Source organism: Penicillium verrucosum (assembly GCF_028828655.1).
Source record: "Penicillium verrucosum strain IBT 35672 chromosome Unknown utg000002l_segment0_segment0, whole genome shotgun sequence".
Classification (NCBI taxonomy): domain Eukaryota; kingdom Fungi; phylum Ascomycota; class Eurotiomycetes; order Eurotiales; family Aspergillaceae; genus Penicillium; species Penicillium verrucosum.
In genome coordinates, this window is record NW_026643211.1 from 5124806 (window position 1) to 5141661 (window position 16856).

At 48.2% G+C, this 16856-nt stretch overlaps 4 protein-coding genes across 4 annotated transcripts; 2 read left to right on the top strand and 2 right to left on the bottom strand.

Moving 5' to 3' along the window:
- Nucleotides 1-751: 751 nt before the first annotated feature.
- On the top strand, nucleotides 752-4908 carry N7516_007541 (GAS2 domain protein; the record flags this gene model as incomplete). Its single annotated transcript, XM_057220261.1, has 2 exons — nucleotides 752-3391; nucleotides 3448-4908. 2 exons carry the CDS (start codon nucleotides 752-754, stop codon nucleotides 4906-4908), a joined length of 4101 nt encoding a protein of 1366 aa, XP_057074352.1.
- A 506-nt stretch (nucleotides 4909-5414) lies between these two features.
- On the bottom strand, nucleotides 5415-7697 carry N7516_007542 (uncharacterized protein; the record flags this gene model as incomplete). The annotated part of the gene is made up of 2 exons (XM_057220262.1): nucleotides 5415-6228; nucleotides 6337-7697. 2 exons carry the CDS (start codon nucleotides 7695-7697, stop codon nucleotides 5415-5417), a joined length of 2175 nt encoding a protein of 724 aa, XP_057074353.1.
- A 2722-nt stretch (nucleotides 7698-10419) lies between these two features.
- On the bottom strand, nucleotides 10420-13118 carry N7516_007543 (GTPase-activating protein GYP7). The gene is made up of 6 exons (XM_057220263.1): nucleotides 12962-13118; nucleotides 12591-12911; nucleotides 11542-12535; nucleotides 11228-11490; nucleotides 10855-11173; nucleotides 10420-10797 (listed from the first exon to the last, which is right to left on the bottom strand). Exons 1-6 carry the CDS (start codon nucleotides 13106-13108, stop codon nucleotides 10457-10459), a joined length of 2385 nt encoding a protein of 794 aa, XP_057074354.1. The 5' UTR covers nucleotides 13109-13118; the 3' UTR covers nucleotides 10420-10456.
- A 2269-nt stretch (nucleotides 13119-15387) lies between these two features.
- On the top strand, nucleotides 15388-16568 carry N7516_007544 (RHO alpha subunit C-terminal catalytic domain-containing protein; the record flags this gene model as incomplete). Its single annotated transcript, XM_057220264.1, has 4 exons — nucleotides 15388-15678; nucleotides 15735-15916; nucleotides 15968-16383; nucleotides 16444-16568. The coding sequence occupies 4 exons, from the start codon at nucleotides 15388-15390 to the stop codon at nucleotides 16566-16568; spliced, it is 1014 nt and encodes a 337-aa protein (XP_057074355.1).
- Nucleotides 16569-16856: the final 288 nt, after the last annotated feature.

Here is a 16856-nt window from a genome sequence, read left to right on the forward strand (position 1 = left end):
ATCTGCTACGGAATATGTACGGAGTATATACGGAGTATATAGGAAATAATTGGACAAATATTTAAATATTGCTCCTTGCGTCTATAGTTGAAGCTATTTTCAAATAGCCTTGTTCCCCCTTTGATTGAACATGCAGAATTGTTTTTTTTTTCCTTCTTCAACCTTTCGATATGCTGCAATTTTGGATATCCAATATGTATACCGTATAAAAAATATATATAAAAATACCAAAATAAAAATGTACTGTATAGTTAACCGTAGTGTTGTTGCAGTACCCCGGCGGATCATCCGGCGATGGTTCATATCGGCAACTCCACTAAAAAGACCTTAGGGCCTTTCCCCTGATCAGATCTCCACTTCAAAATAAATTCAACTTCAGAAAATCTTCCGAAAACTATTGTTTTGATATCAATTGTGATCAGAAAGCCGGTCTTTCTAGTTCCTTGTCGCTCATTTGTGCCCACTTTACCACCATCCACTCTCTCCGCACTCCCTCGCTTCTTCTCATCTTTGTACCTCGACCTCTTTCGTCAACACGATCATTTTTCCCATTTCTTTTTCTTTTCTTTATTTTCAAGAGCTTATTGCTTGCCAAGTTCTGCACTTTCTTAAGACGCGCGTCTCAGCATGCGGGCTCGACAGTCCTCTTTCCCGCCCTCGTTCCGACGTCCGTCACTTACATGCCATCCTCGAGCCAGTCGAGGCTCCCTGTGACTTTTACTCCCCGACTTAGGCTGAGCATCTATTCGGAATGGCGGCCAGTCGAATAAATCCGAATCACCCTTCCATCCGCCTCTCCCCCTCCCTCTCTCGAAATGACTCGCGCTCAACCTCACTGGAAAGAATCCCTGGCTCCATCTACCAGCAACTCGACCCTCTCCTCAGCAACCTTTCTCCCGAATCAACACTCCAAGCCCTCACATCAACCGACGCAGTCCCTTCGAACGAACAAGCCGCCCATGATATCCTGTCGCGAAGCATCTCCCAGGTGTCGCCGTCAGAACGCGCTCTAGGGATACGCGCGGCGGTAGCCGCCCAGAACTTGAACTTGTGGCACAAAGAGGTCCAATCATGGAATTGGCCAAATCAGCGCGACGCGAAGGTTGGGATGGGTTTTATTCCTCCATCTGAGTCGCACTCCGGGGAAAATCCCATCCCTTCGGGGCTCTTGGCTCCCCCTAGCAACACCCAGGCAAGCTACTATGGGAGCTTGTTAGCCAATGTGGTCGAAGGATACGAGAGGAGAGCCGATGAAATCCGCGATGGAATGGACGATCTTAACGTGGAAGAATTAAAGGAACACGTTTTGAATGCCCACATTCCATCCAGGTCTCGGCCCTCGTCCGCCACAAGCTGCGTGTCTGTGCCTCCGCCGCTTAGCTATGTACAGCTGAGTGACTTCACAGCTGTTATTACTGCGACCATTCTCCGAGCTCTCCCATATTTGTCGCGACTGAATGCCCTCCTTGCCACTTGGGAAGTTCGCATCTTTGTCCTACGCCAAATTCCTGGTCTGCTCAGAGAGCTGAGCTTGACCCGCTCTGCCCTTGACTCGTCCCTCCACGCCTTACGAACCCCACATTCTTCTGCCTCCGGCCCGAGCGAATCCTGCGATGCATCCCTAGCTGTCGATCACGTTAAACTGGAGTCCGCAGTTGTGGCTGTGGGGAGGCGGATGGACCGGGTTCTCGACGCGTTGGAGGGTCGTCCAGATTCTTTGCCCGAACAATGGATAGATGACTTAGAAGCCATTGAGTCTGATTTTGCTGTATGGGTGGTGGAGGCTGATAAATACAAGGTTCGCAACGCGTGGTTGCGGTCAAAAGCCGAGTCTGAAATGGCGGAGATACACGCGGCCGATCTCCAGCGCGCAGAGTCATTGAAGGAAACGCGGCAGGACCCAACATCCGATATAACTGTATCGGAACCTTCGGATAATCTCAGTTCCCCCGAGGCCCAGGCTGTCGAAGATGAGCCTGAACTTCGGTGTGGCCTTGAACTCTCGCCCGGTGATGTAAGGCCAATTAGCCCACAATCTGTGGAACAATCAATCCCGCCTCTCGAAGAGATGCCTCTTCCTGCAGACTGTGTGGAAGGGGATGCTTCGCCAAACCTACAAGTCTCGATACCTCTATCGAAGTCTCCAATCGAAGAGAGGCAAGATCTCACACCCGTGGTCGTGGCAGAGGACCTAGACACACCAACACAGTCCGACTTTCCACCAGCTCCTGCGATTAATCGGCAGCCCTTTTCGGCTCTTGCACATACGCCCTGCGCAATTGATCGCAACTTGGAAAACAAGAAAAACAAGGAAAACATTCCTCCGCCCGGCTTCCAACAGCATGACGGAGCTGTGTCACCCCCCAACCAAGCTTCAGCAAGACCAAGTCCATTATCCGAGCATAGTGCTCTGGCTGAAGATCCTTTCATTCAAGATTCCCCTGCGACTGAAATAGAAGTCCAACTTCCTGAGGTTGTCGTTTCTACCGGTATACCTGCCGCAGAAGAGCTGAATGCACCCCCTGGTCGCAAAGACTTGCCTGGTGATACTGTGGCCAATGAGAGACAAAATAACACCGACGAGGAGGAAAAACAACCTTCTCCACATTCCAAATCAACCGAGCTCAATCCCGAGCCTAAAATTGCCACTTCTCCTATTCCCCAAGATCCTGGATCCCTCAATGGGCTGAGTGAACATAACCAGTGTGATACTCCGGTGGCAGCAACTATTTCTCCGGTCCTCACACCAAACAGGGCAGAAATTCGAGTGCCGAAATCGAGACCGTCTGGCAGGGTTTCCCAAATACCCATGCTTGTCGCATCACCCAAGTCAGGCTCGAACCCTACGCCCATCAAGTCTCACCACCCACGGAATGAAGGGAAAGCAGAGCCTTGTCAACGGACTGTTCGCAAGCCGTTACAGAGCCCTATTAAACTTTCCAAATTTCGCCCAGGGAAGCCTGATCTTGACAAAGATGGCACAGTAACGCACAAAATTACGCATCGTCGTCGGACATCTACTGGATCGGTGGGATCCTTGCTTTCAGACCATTCTTCTCTCATATCCAGTCCCGAGATACCTGAGCCGCGCACTGATTCCTCTAATGTAACGCCTCTTGGGACATCATCTCACACTAAACCTATACAGCCTCCTTCACATGGGGACTATACTTTGAGAGAGGATCGTCTGCGTCGTCTGGAAAACCAGAAGCCTGACCCACGCATCGGTCTGCAACAAAGTCGTACGGTCAGCCTGCCCCTCGAGCGGTTTATCAACGAGCGCTTGGGGTTGGGTCTGGGAAGCGAGTCGGCGCCAGGTGTGGCCAGTGTGAAACCGTCTAGGACTAGGACACGCTCTGTTACATCTACCGAATTCCCCAAAGCCCCAAAGGTATGTGAAGCCATTGTCCATTTGATTATATGCCCATCGTTGATTGATTATACTAGGCACGAAGCAAAATCACATTCCAGGATACATCCGCTACATCCATTCCACCGGTTCCACGTCTCCCTACCGGCTGTCATCAACTGTCCCGAGGGAAGTCTGCAACTGACTTGAACACTCAAAATGAGATTGGAAAAATAGCGGAGCGAAACAAGAAGACATTCGGAATGAATTCCGCCCGAAGAGCTATGGAACACCTTCTTCAGCCCAAGTCTGTCCGCTGGCGACAGCGACTGACTGCCCATCCAAGTCTTGAAAGTCTGGGTGTGAAGAGACAGGAGCTGTCCTATGTAGAAGAGCATGAGTCCGAACTCACCGATTTCGGATTCCGCCCTTCCTCGTCAAACAAACACAGCAAGCAACCGCGAGACCAGCTCGATGAAAAGATTAACTCGATTCTCAACTCGTTGCCTGGTCATATTCATTTGGTCGACTCCAACCACGAAGCAGACACATCCTCGTCTTCCTCATCGTTGGACCGACGAATGCGGTACAGATCCGAATCCCCTACTGGTCCAACTCGTAGCAACACTCCCGCACCTTCCTTGACCTTGATGCCCGCTTCCCGGAGACGACACTCTCATGCGTACAAGACAGAGGACAGCTGTGTCAAACTCTACCACCTCCATCACGGGGGCCAGTCCGCACCGACAAAACTCTTCGTTCGCACCGTTGGAGAAGAGGGACAGCGAGTGATGGTTCGTGTTGGCGGTGGATGGGCTGACCTCGGCGAATACCTTCGCGAATATGTCATTCATCATGGTCGCCGCAAGGTGTCTGAAACGCCCCGTGTGGAGGTGCAGGGTATAAAAACACGTTCATCACCGTCTTACGCTTCTCCGGGTGCTACATTGACCCCAACTACCGCTACCTCACATCTTGCCTCCGGCCGGGCTACCCCCTCCCGACCACCATCCGCGCTCAGTGCCCGGCCACCCTCATCCCTTACCGTTCACAAGAAACGCCGAGCCTCAACCGCATCTGATGCATTGGGCACCAGGGCAGTGACAACAGGCCACATATCCTCCTTCACATCACCTCCACCTACCGTCGCCCCTCTCCCTTCCTCAACCGGCAGACGCCTTTCAGTGTCTTCGGGCTATTCAGTCAGCGATGCCCACTCCCCGAACAACAATGCTACTACCTCCACGGCCAACGAAACCCGCTCCACGCCACTGGGCTTAGCTGGTCCCAAACCACGTGCTCGGTACGAATCGATGAGCCCAGAGGGTGAAGCCTGGGTTGCAGATGTCCTCCAAAAGACCCGCCGCTCCAGCTCCCACAACCCACCCCAGTTTGCACTGAGCCTGCCTCCCAACCACGATGCCGATGACCGATTTGAGATCGGCGACGGCAGCGTGGTTGGACACTCCTTGCCCAAAGTCCGCAGCATTGGCGATATCGGATCCATGGGCACAAGCAGGCGGGTCGTGCTGAAAGGTCTTGGGTCTCGCCGGCCGTGAACTCCGACAAAAGTGATCCTTCGCATATAAATTCCTATCTTCTTGATTCCCATATTTTTTTCTCTGTTTTTATTTCCCTGCTGTACCCATTATGGATGGGTCTGCCGTTATTTTTCTTCGCATCATCCTGGGCCCTCGGCTCTTGGACATATGGACATTTGGCTGTACATGTTTTTTGGCGCCGTCCTTTCATATCTCGGGTTTTTTAACTTCTCTTCTACTTGCATCAGCGTGGCGAATATGTTCTTACTTTGTTTTGCGTTTTGATTCGGGATTTGGTGTGGTGTTAGAGCTCAACAATACCCTACAGTTATTTGGTTGATAGAGTGATCTTTGCATTTACAAATAGTTTGACATACATATTACATTATCCTTCTTATACACTACTACATCTTTCAGAGTACTTTGAATCCCGTAATACCTTAAGAGGTACATGCTAACTTGAAGGCCGAAAACTATTTTCGGGTCTCTCCGTACCCTCGGGGCACAGGGAGGCTACACCATACCTATAAACTCCATTTATAAGACGCATATAGCCGCTTACCTGCCAACGGAGCAGGTCCTCCAAGTGCAAGCTTCCCAATTCGCTCATGCTCCGGTCCAGAATCCCCCATTATGCCAGGTATCTTATCCAGAACGGCAACATGGCTCGACCCAGCAGCGGCAAGTAAAGGGACGTCATCCGCAACCGAAGCCCCAATCCTCATCATCGCAAACGAATCCAACTGTTCCGTCCATCTAGGATATCGGGTAGAATAAAACCCAAGCCCAATTAGAATAAACAGATAAAGACCGAGCAAAATCGAGACCGTCACAATACCGCCAACCGAGAACGTCGGAATCGAAGTATCCTTCCCCATATCCCAGTATACATTAATACGGAACGAAAGGTCTTCGTTGCCGAATTCCATCCACGCTTGGTTCGCCAGGAACGCAGCGGCGTTGAATGCGTTTTCAAGGCGGCCGATGCTGACTTGTCGGAAAACCGCTAGCCACTGGTGGATCGCTTCTTCGGCTGTTTGGGCTCCGTTGAAACCACACGGGAAAGGCACAATGGCCGGGTACTCTTTTGAAGTGAGGTTCCGTATATCCAGAAATCCGTCCTGGTTTAGGAAAAGTCCACCCAGTGGTGCCATGCTGAGACAAATATCTGGGTCTGAAGACCCAGATCCATGGATTCCAGCGTCCTGGGGAGGTGGTTTTGACCGGGACCATGCTTCGAAGAAGCAGTCGGGACCGAATAAGGCGAGTGTGAGCGTTTGTAGGGGGCCTTTGTGTGTGTCTAGATAGACCCCTTTGGGGTTTGCAATTCTCCAATAGCTGGAGGTGTTGGTCAGCGATATCAATGACATACCACGAATAAAGCCGGGGAATAAGTAGCACGAGTAGAACATAAGGGGCTTGGAGTTTAGTACGGAACAGGCTTACTCGGAATACTGAATCTCGCAATTGTTGTCGTCAGTGCAATTGGGTCTCTTTTCTAACAGCGGTCCAGCCTTTCCCCCATTACTGTAGTTGGGAAGCTCAAAGTATCCGGCTGTTGTGTTTACCGCGATCTTGACAATGTAACGGTCAAGTGAGTGTTCGGTAGAGCTCACTCTTCCATATGTGATGTTGACATACAGTTCCTCCGAAAAGTCCTGGCGATCACGCGTTGAGCTCCAGGGAGACTGTCGCATATCTGCTGGCATGCACGCTGTTACTGTCCAAGAATAATTGGTGCTGCTAGACTTGAAGACATTCTCGTGGTAAAAGTATAAAGACCCCGGCGTATCGCCGCAGTCCTTTGGAAATTCAGTGGGAGTAACGGTGGTTGTTGAGTTGATACGCGGTAGATACTGGCGAATTAACCCAGTATTATATCCATTTAGCAATTGAGCTAGAAAGGGGTCCGGATAAATGGAGATATTTGCAAATGTTGTCATATCGGGACAATGCTCGTTATATGTTGTAGTACACACTTCGTTCCCGGGGGGCCATAGTTGTGCTTGAGGCTGCACGACACTGGTCCGCTCAAGGGCGTCGCGAGTGGCCAGCACAACCGTGTTATTGGTACGCCCGCGGTAGTTTGCAAGTTGGGATGGAATGTCGAAGAGGTTTTCGGTATGTCCCCCTAATTGGGGCCTTTTGATTGTCTTCGAGGATAAGAAGATCTGCTGAAGAGGAGCTATGATGAACCCCAGGATATGGACACATATGGCGACAGCTAAGAGCCAACTCCCATACCGTTTCCAACCACCAGGCGTCAGGGCACGAGCGTACGTAAATGGATTTGTCCAGTTCCGATCTGCCAACATCATGACCTGTCTAATAGTCTTATCGGCACTCCTAGATCTGGCTCGTCTCTGGGAATAAACTGCTGCAGCGCTGGCACATATCGCAGAGGCGGCCGGGATAGAAAAGACACCAACAAACGACATCAGCACTCTTGCTGTCTGTATCCAATCCTCGTTTTCTTTGAATAGCACGTCTACCTTGGGTATGGTGAGGCCCTTCAAGACGGCTTTGTGATCGGCGTCTTTGTGTGTGCTATAGCTGAGGTTATGACTCGAAATCGGCCGAAAGGTGAGATAGACAATAGCAATCCAGCTAAACGAGGATAACGCAGCGTATGACCCCGCGATCCATAACCCGAACGATGAGTGATCTAGTCGACTGGTCGATGGCGTCTGGTGGTCGGGCAACAAGCTCTCGTTTCCATCTGTTGGGGTCACATTGGGGCCGTCTGGCTCCTCAGATGGCGCCTGATTGGGTCGATGGTTTGATTCTTGGGGTTGTTGTTCAAGCATTTCTTGACTTCTTAGATAGGAACGGGTACTCTGTAGGTTTGCCCTAACATAGAGCAAGAAGGAATATTATATGGGGTGAGAAAGTTGTGAGGCTCAACTGGAAACACTGCCACATTTTCTTGCATTGCACTGGGCGTTGTCTGCCAAGGATCTTAATTTATCTTAGAGTGTTTTGTTAACCCCAGATAGGGCAGAATACCACCTCACCACTGGGCTCAGGCCGAAATACGAGGCTGAAATGGGAAATTGTCTTGCATATCAAAAAAGGTAGAAGGGGCCGGGCACCCTCACATGACATGCCATATTATTACCCTGACTCGTAGATTTTGAAGGTATTCCTGGGAAATTCTTGGGAAATTCTCTGGTGCAAAAGAATTCATGGTCTCCTTCCTACCTAATTTGCACTAGGCCTAGGCACAACCCATATGATATTCAATATTTGGTTATATTCATTCATTTCTACTCAGAAGAATACTGTCTTGGAACAAACGCTCTCCCAAAATGTAGATTCCCTGGGACCAGTAGCAAGCACACTTCATCAGCCTTTCCACCTTCAATGAGGCTACCACCAGTGCGTAAAGAGGCTATTGAAAATAGTTTTGATATTCATGGGAGGATGGAAGAAGAGACATTTTTAAAAATGTAAAAAGGCGCCGATTGGATTCTTTGCCAACTTCGGGTCTTGCAATTCCCTGTATAAGATAATGGTTAGTTTAGTTATAATCGTAGGCTCGAATTCTGAGACTGAACTCATAGAAGCAACGAAGTAGTTTCGGTTCTTCGTCAGTCTCTCGAATATCACTTACATGTATAGCGGCTCGCACACGCGACATCATCCTCTTCATTCTGCAACCGTAGAAGCGCTAATTAATGGGTATTATATCTCGCAAAGCGACGCACCGTCCATTTTCTCTGGATAGCGGTTCTATTCGGATGACTCAATTGCGTCGCGAGTCTAGTGTGATCCAGCGATGGACAATGTACGACTGCGGAATCGATACCAGCAGCATGCTAAGTAGTCGTGCAGCACGGCCACCTTGGAAAGGGCGAGGTATGCCATTCATTTGTTCCTGGCTTTCTGCTCCAACTTCGGCATACACGCTAACCAGAAGACCTTTCATTCCTTGTTCTTTCTCTTAGGTAGGGTTGTATCTTTCGTTCTTTTCTTGTTGGTAGCAAAAGCCTCGTGGAGGGCCGGGTTTTGACGCTGGCTTTGACTATCTCCACATTTGCACGCTTCTTTGTTTCAGTGGCACGGCTTGGCATGAATGGAAATGTGGAAGACGCTCTGTGGTATATCGCCCTTGGCGAGTGGTTTCGAGGTACATCTCCTCACTGCAGCCGGTGGTTTCCCTCTGTCCAGGCTTTTCGCTTGTTGTGTAGATAGATGTGTAGCAAAATTATCGCTTCTTTTTCGGGCAGGGCGAACGATCCAATTGATGTCCATTCTTGAAAGCTCAATCGCCTGTGGCTGTTCGGCAAAGATTCCAAGGATGGGGCCTATGCACTTTGCGTAGCAATAGGCGTTCACTTTCTTTTTTCTTTCCGCCAGGTATATCGACCACAATGATAAGTTCTTGGTGTCAGTTCGATTAAACAGAACAGAACACCACTGTCGATATACCCACCCCTTAGAAATGGCACTTGCACTGGATCCCGCGATCGCTACTCGCGAGTTCGGGAGTAGCAGCCTCCTCCTATATTCGTCAATCATAATGCCATGGATATTGTCCATGTAGATTCGTAAACTTGCAATGTTGACAGGAAAACCTGAACTTGAGTGGCAGAGTTGAAGATAACGGGAAAGAATATAAGCTCCTTTAAAGATTACTCCTTAGTGCAACGACTAATTCCGCACTGGAACTTTCTTAAAATGTTCAGTAGATCGTAATCCACTTGTTTGTGCTCATAAAAGAAAAAGTCGGGGTTGTGAAGGTTCGCCTCTTTCTAGAGGGATCGTGTGTCCATATTCCCCACTTGTTATCGTTCAGCCAATGAGCAAGAGTATATAAAAGTGCGGGGTGCATGAAGAGAATAAGAGAAAGAAGAGAAGTCAGAAGGAGTAGAAGGATGATTAAATATAGTAAATGCGCGAGCATATAATAGCCTCGCATTCTAGTATTTATGTATAAAAGAAAAAGCCTGTCTAACAGGAGAAGGAAGAAGAAGAAGAAGAAGAAGAAGAATCCTTGTGCATTCAATCTGGGAAGGGCAGGGTACTTATACCCTGAATCCGACAAACAAGTGCTCAGTCTGCAAGCAAACAACGAGAGATGGGATCATCTCAACACAAGGGGGAAGTATATGATAGTTGAAGTGTTGTTGTTATAAAATACAAAATTAAATTTGAGAAAATATCTATAAATAGATATTGGCCCAGTGGCGCAGTGGTTAACGCGCCGTGCTTGTATGTACATTTACGGGAACACGGAGATCGGGGGTTCGACTCCCCCTAGGCCCTTTTTATTTTATTTATTTCTTTTTCCCTCTTTAGTAGATATCTCTCTACGAGCGGAGACGTTGTATACATAATTCATTCCAAAATAAAAGTGCAATATGGCAAAACACCCTAACCCGAGTGAGTCCCTTTACTCCGCAAAACCAAGTCGTTAAAAAAAAAAACCAAAAGAAGAATATACATGAGGCAATCATAAATCGTGAACAGCCAGGAATTCTAGAAAAGGGCAAGGAAAGCAATTGCATGAAATCCATATCAAGCGAGACATCCAATCCCAACATCTCATAGCACCTGATGCCAATCATGAAGTCTGCTGGCGTTTCCAGGGGATGTCTTTCCGAAGTAATTCTCGTAGCTCTGGAGAAATCACCTTCGGCTTGTCGGCGTCGATCGCCTTTTGAAGATTAGAAGGGCCAGCGTTGACTCCGCTGCTTGATCCAACGACAGGCTGGGGTGATTTTCCCTTGCTGCCTGAAGGTGAATCTTGGCCGGTTGCGCCTGGGCGACGCTGGTAGGCGGTTGGTGCAGCGGGGAAGTTGTCTTTCTTGTCAATGGCTTGTACGGAACGCTCAAAACGGCGGAAGAGCGACTCTGCACGGGTGAGAATGGGTACGAGATCCATTGTGTTGGAGAGTTCGTTGACTAGAGATTGCAATATTAGTAATTTGAGATGGATGTTACGTCCGGTCGTCAACATACTGTATTTTAACACTTCATCAAAGTGCTTGAGGTGATCCATGATTACATCACGGTGCTTCTCGAGTATCGCCAGTGCAATAAACAGATGGAAACTGCTGGAGAAATAATCGGTCCACAATGTCTCCCATAGACGCAGGACATCGGTCCAGTCAAACTCTCGTTTGTACCACACCAGCAGCATGCGGAAGAAGAAGAAGAAGTTGGTACTGTCGGCGGACTGCAGATGCAAGTAAAGCTGGGGGTCCATGAGCTGAACGAGGTTATCCAGCGCTAATAGCTGGCCACGCATTCCAGACTGGTCCCGCAGGAAATTATGTTCCTGTGCAGAGGCATTAGTAAGAAAATACGGGTTTTTACATTGTGGAAAACATACCATTCGATCCATGAACCCGACAAAAGCCCAGAACGCTACGGCGTCATCTTGCATCACAGCATAGATCGGCGCCAGGAGATCACTCATTCCTTGGACGTACCCGAGGTCTGGATTGAATTCATTGTATGTCAAGAGCATATCCTTCATCTGCTCCAGGTGCACATTGGTACCCGTCTCGGCAAACGGAGAATCAGGATCCGGATGGGGGATGTCTTCGCCCGCAAACAAAGGAATCGTACGGTCGGTGCGGTGAACATCCTTCTCTATATCCATGTGTTAGTGGCTACCATAACGGATCCAAAGTGTAATCTCACCTATCCGATTCTTCTGTTCTTTCCAATGATCAAACTGCTCGATCGTTGAGTTGCCCTCAACCATTCGCTCCCACCAGCCTGCTTTCAGCCGGATATACTCATCGCGCTTGGAGTTCATCATCGCTTGGCGCTCCTCGCGGCTGCTATCCCACGAGTACACACCGAGAAGGAAGAGCCAAGCCTCCTTTCTAACGCCATCATTGGGATCCAAGCCGCCGTGGAAGATCCGCTCTTTGACTTCCTCCGTCGTTAGTTGGAGTCTACCCGAGGTCGGGTCGAAGAAGCCCTCCCATTCTTTCAGTTGGAGAACACGGCGTCGCTCCTGGATAGCCAGGTTCCCAGTCTCCAGCTCTAAGATCTCAAAGTCGCCAACCGAGCTATTCTCCATTTCCAGCATGTCCTGCGCAGTCCATATACGCTGATTTCGCTCTTTATCGCTCTGCTCGGCAACACTCATCGCCCAACGAGCCAGATAGACTCTGGCGCTGTCGAACTCATCTTGCAACGTCTGGATTTCTGGGTTTTTCATTAAACGGCGCATCTGAGGCGGTATGCGAGGATTTTCTGCGAACTCATTGGCAGTTCGACGGGTAAAGGTGGTGATTTTGCTGAGCTGCTCCAGCACTTTCCACCGTGTCTCCTTGAGCGTCTTCATGAATGGATCCATGGTGGCATCAGGCGGTTCGGCTCGGGATCCAGCGGCGGCTTCGGGTTGTGCCTTTGCTAATATAGATTTATCGCTATAGCTCAACGGTCGGCCGAAGGACAGCTGGTCCTCATCCGACGGGTTGATGAGGTACACATTGCTATCCACCGCAGAGCGTTGCACCTCCGCATACCTCCGCAACCAGCGCAGGACTTCATCGCCGCCCCAAAATAGACCGCCTTCAGTGCCAAATGGATCGAAGTTTTCCTTGACCCTCTTCCTCTTTTGTAGGATGGTTGACTCGCATTCGTCGTCATGGAAGAATAGCGCGGGGGAAGCCATCGCCCGCTCGGGTATTGATCACTAAACTACCAAACCACCATCCCAGGCTCGGCGGCCGTACTAGTAGGGAGTATATCTGTGATAGCGGAATTGCAAAAGCATACAACCCCACGGGGTCTTTGTAGGTTGTGGTGGTCGGAAGCGGCGGAACGAGGTACTTCTGACGCGGTGGGGAGTCACCTTCCGAGAGGTCTACTTTCACATATGTATCATAGGCTTCTCCAAGGGAGGCCTCTGGGACCCATGCAAGGAGATAGGAGGGTGTATCGGGGGTTTTGGATTGCGACGCGGATGCATGTGATGCGGGGACCGGTTTTTGCTGGACGAGGGCGATAAAGCCAGGGATATTATCTTTGGAGGAGGAAGTTGGATGAACATAGACCTGGATTTCTTGTTAGCCTGGTATTCCTCTCTGATGGAAATTTGTCTCACTTTGCTTTTGGAAAAGAGCAGCTTAACCCCTCTGCTCGAGGCAGCCTGGGATATGGTGTTATATTCATCTTCTTCGTCGTCACTCATGGCGTAACAAGATGCTGGAGGTGATGGTGTAGGAGGAGGAGTATATTTTACTGGGGCCATGATAGAAATTTAGAACCTTTTGAAGTGCTTGGAAGTTCCAACCTTTCAAGTTGGAAAGTTGAAGGTTGGAAGTTGGGAAGTTGGAGACGACGTAATTGCCCGATAAGATACGATTACGGGACTATCTCCACCACCTAAGCAGATGATCCTTCTTTCACTTTTCTCTTTCTTTTGGATTTCTGGATCTTTGGGGTCTTTATTGAGATGATTGATCTTCTTGAATTGCAGGTATTGAAGACATATTCCTTTTTTTTAATTTTAATTTTAATTTTTGCTCTTTCGCCTCCATCTCGGATCCTCCAGGCAGCCAAATTCATAGTCAACCTTGGACGTGTGTACAACAAAGGTAGAGAGATATAGCACCCACTTGTTTTTCCGACATCGGTCAGCTAACTATGGCTTCAAGGGCACACTTACTGATGCCTTAATAGGTGCGATAGGAACCCCCAACCTCAGCGAGTCGAAATCTTGTAAATCATTTCCTCCGTCATTTCAAACACCACAAGGGAGCCGGGTGAACGTTATCCATATTACATGGCAATTCGAGACAAAGCGTACTGCATGGTTCGCAAGTGGAAAGCACTCGGGCTTTCTCGATCTAGTTTTCCTCTTTACTAGATATGGTCAATTCTTAGATAAAAATATACGGCAAGGTTTCTAACTATATCAGGTCTATGGCTCAGGTGAAGAGAACGAAACAAGGCGTGAAGCAGTAAAGAAGATGCTTTCTTTGTAACGTTATATTGCCTCTATCTTATATTATGGACGGATGAATGCTTACAACTCGGATATCTGACACCTGTTGCATGTCGTAACCATGATCCAAGAGAGCCTAAGTAACAAAAATGCAGGGCATATACGCTGAGCAAATAGGACTAGTTATTATTATTTTATACAGTTAGAAATTGAGGTTCCGGTGGCAACCTTCTAATATACACCCCCGAGACATTCCACGAAAACCCCTCAACTCCCCTCAAGTTCAGATAGAGCAATTGATAAAACAGACTGAATACTCCGCTAGAGACCATTAAGACATATCAGATAGCTCTGTCTAGGAATCCGGCGCGCCTATAACACGATGTTGAGTATGAGTGCTTGAGTGCTTAAGTACCCCGCTGCCCATATAGGCAGCGCTGGCTGCAACCAATAGAAACCATAGAAACCATCTTACTCTCCCCTGAGTTATCAGCGTAAAATCAATCTCCCGCGATTTCTGAATATCAGCTCCGTAGCCCTCATCATGCAATCATTTAAACATATAACCCATGTCCTTCATAGCAGCCATGAACAAAGAGCAAATCGGATGGAAAGCCATAGGCAGATTTGATGAGCAATCTATGGATTTAGATTACTACTGAGAGTGGGAGAAAGAAGAAGAAGAATTGTTAATTGGTAAAACTAGAAATGCAGGGGGTTATATACCCTGCAGAAACCATCTAAATATTGCTCAATTGTAGCAAACAACAAATAGCAAACAAAAGCAAAAGGCTCAGTCTGTAGCAAACATGCATGCATGCATGGGAGATTGTTCAACAAGATTATATAAAATGTGGGCTCCAGGGAGGGTTATCAAGTTGCTTACCCAGTGAGAAAATCACCTCCAGAGCTGGGCAACATAATAAGTACTTAATACTGCTGCGTGCTCACCTTTGTGGCAAGAGGTGAACACTAAAACGGAAAGGGAAAGCCATCACGCATGGCCAGAAGGCTGACATGTAGGTAATTCACCTAAATTACCATTACAGCAAATGATTGGAACAAATATTCCTATCACATTGTCGTAAACATTTCAATCGTCATTTCTAGTTCTCTCAATGTCATCCGTCCTCTGAAGTTCGTCCAAGCACAGACAAGCTAGAAATGCCTACTTAGGTATATCCATTTTCGCCCCTCGTAGACCCCCCCATTGGCGTCGTTATTTCTTGACTCGGCTCATGAAAGTCCAAAGACCCTGAAGATCTTGGGCCAATCTCTGGGGCCTTTACACGCCTAGAACATCTTAGATCTGTGCGTCACCCGTGTGATCAAGCGTGACACCACCAACGGGACTCGATAACCCATTTGGGAAACCATATACCGAACACCCCCAGCACACTCAAGGTTGGACAACCTTATTGCCACACACATGTCTATCAGGTGAGTTCGAGAGTCTCTCTATTAGCACAAAAGAAAATTTGTGGTGATATAAAAATCAGACTACTTCGCTGTCGTTATCGCTGTTCACAATTTCAATAGTGTTTATTTGATACTTGAATTTACTCATTAATTTCATCGACATCATGGCGGAACTCACTCGCACTTTGCCGGCCTCCTGGTACTGCAGTAAGTCGCTGTATCAGATGGAGCGACGGGCGGTCTTTCTCAAAGTATGTAGCGCAGTCTGCTGGCAGTTGAAGGAGACTAAAAACATGCTCCAGTCTTGGTACTTGCTCGGCCCCGTCACTAGATTCCAGGTTGTGGGCGAACATGTTCCGTACGAAGTTGCGCAGCAGCCTATCTCTGCTGTTCGTACCTCGGGAGAGGCTCTGAACCCCGTCGCCGAAGAGCTAAAGGTTATCTGCGTGAAAACGGTAAGTGTGAGCCAGGTGAAATGACATGTGCCTTCTAACAATCTTTCTATTTACAGGGCAAAGAACTACGCAGCCACCTCACCCCAACTGGACTTCTCTTCTCAACTATCTCCGATGATGCTCCCGGTTTCCATGAATTCTTCCCAGAGCTTGAGGAGCTGCTCGGCAAAGTCGACTTCACTAAGCTGCCGCATCGTCGTAGCATCAGCTACGAAGGCCGGTTCAACTGGAAGACCATGTACTATTATCTCTTATCCTGCCATATTGTGTTAGTATTAACTTTCGTCAGGGTCGACGGATATCAAGAGTGTCTACACTGCCAATACACCCACCCATCCTTTTCCAAATACTACCCGCCGACCTTCTACACCGTGCGCAACAAGCACAACTTTTCACAGCATATCGCCGACCCGAACAAGTCAGATGATGGTCTCTTCCTATATTTCTTTCCCAACTGCACGCTGAATGTCTATGGCGGTGGTATGTCCTCCTTCAGGGTATGTCCGACCGCTGACCCCCATGTTACCCGGATGGAATTCGATTACTTCCATCTTGAATCTGGAGACAAGTTCGAAGAATACTTCAAATTTGTGCGTCAGGTCGCTATGGAAGATTTCGAACTCTGCGAGAAGGCTCAGAGCAACCTATCCAAGGGAGTCTATCATGAGGGAATTCTGAACCCAAACAAGGAGAATGGCGTGTCTTGTGAGTTGTGGCTTTCAAAGTTTGTTTATGCAATAATGCTAATACGTATGTCTCCTTCAGACTATCAGAGACGAGTATTTGATATGGTCTGCGAGCAGCATGAGTTTGACAGGACCGCCAAGACAGCGAAGGAATCTGGACTGGAGGAGCATGTTGTGTCCTCCATAGTTCAAATGGCAGCGTAGTATTTATTCATGGGAAGATAGTGATCGCTTTTCTGATATGAGATATGATTGTTAATACAATTATAATATTAATAATATTAACGCCTTGCACAGTATATTACAGTACTCGCTATATGATAAAGGTAATTCCAACCATCTAAAAACAGAAGTGACAGGTCATCCGATTGATACCAGGAAATTCCAACCCAATCGGGTAATATAGGGAGACATCTGTGCTAAACGTGGAGAGTATAATGTGGAGGGGTGACATATATGCTTCTCAGACAACCTTGAAAGTATATCAGTGGC

Coding starts and splice junctions, on each gene's coding strand:
- N7516_007543 (XM_057220263.1), bottom strand. CDS start 13,108: ATGGCCCCAGTAAAATATACTCCTCCTCCTACACCATCACCTCCAGCA. Junction 12,536..12,590: donor CACAGATATACTCCCTACTA/GTACGGCCGCCG, acceptor TCAATACCCGAG/CGGGCGATGGCTTCCCCCGC. Junction 10,798..10,854: donor TGATGAAGTGTTAAAATACA/GTATGTTGACGA, acceptor TGCAATCTCTAG/TCAACGAACTCTCCAACACA.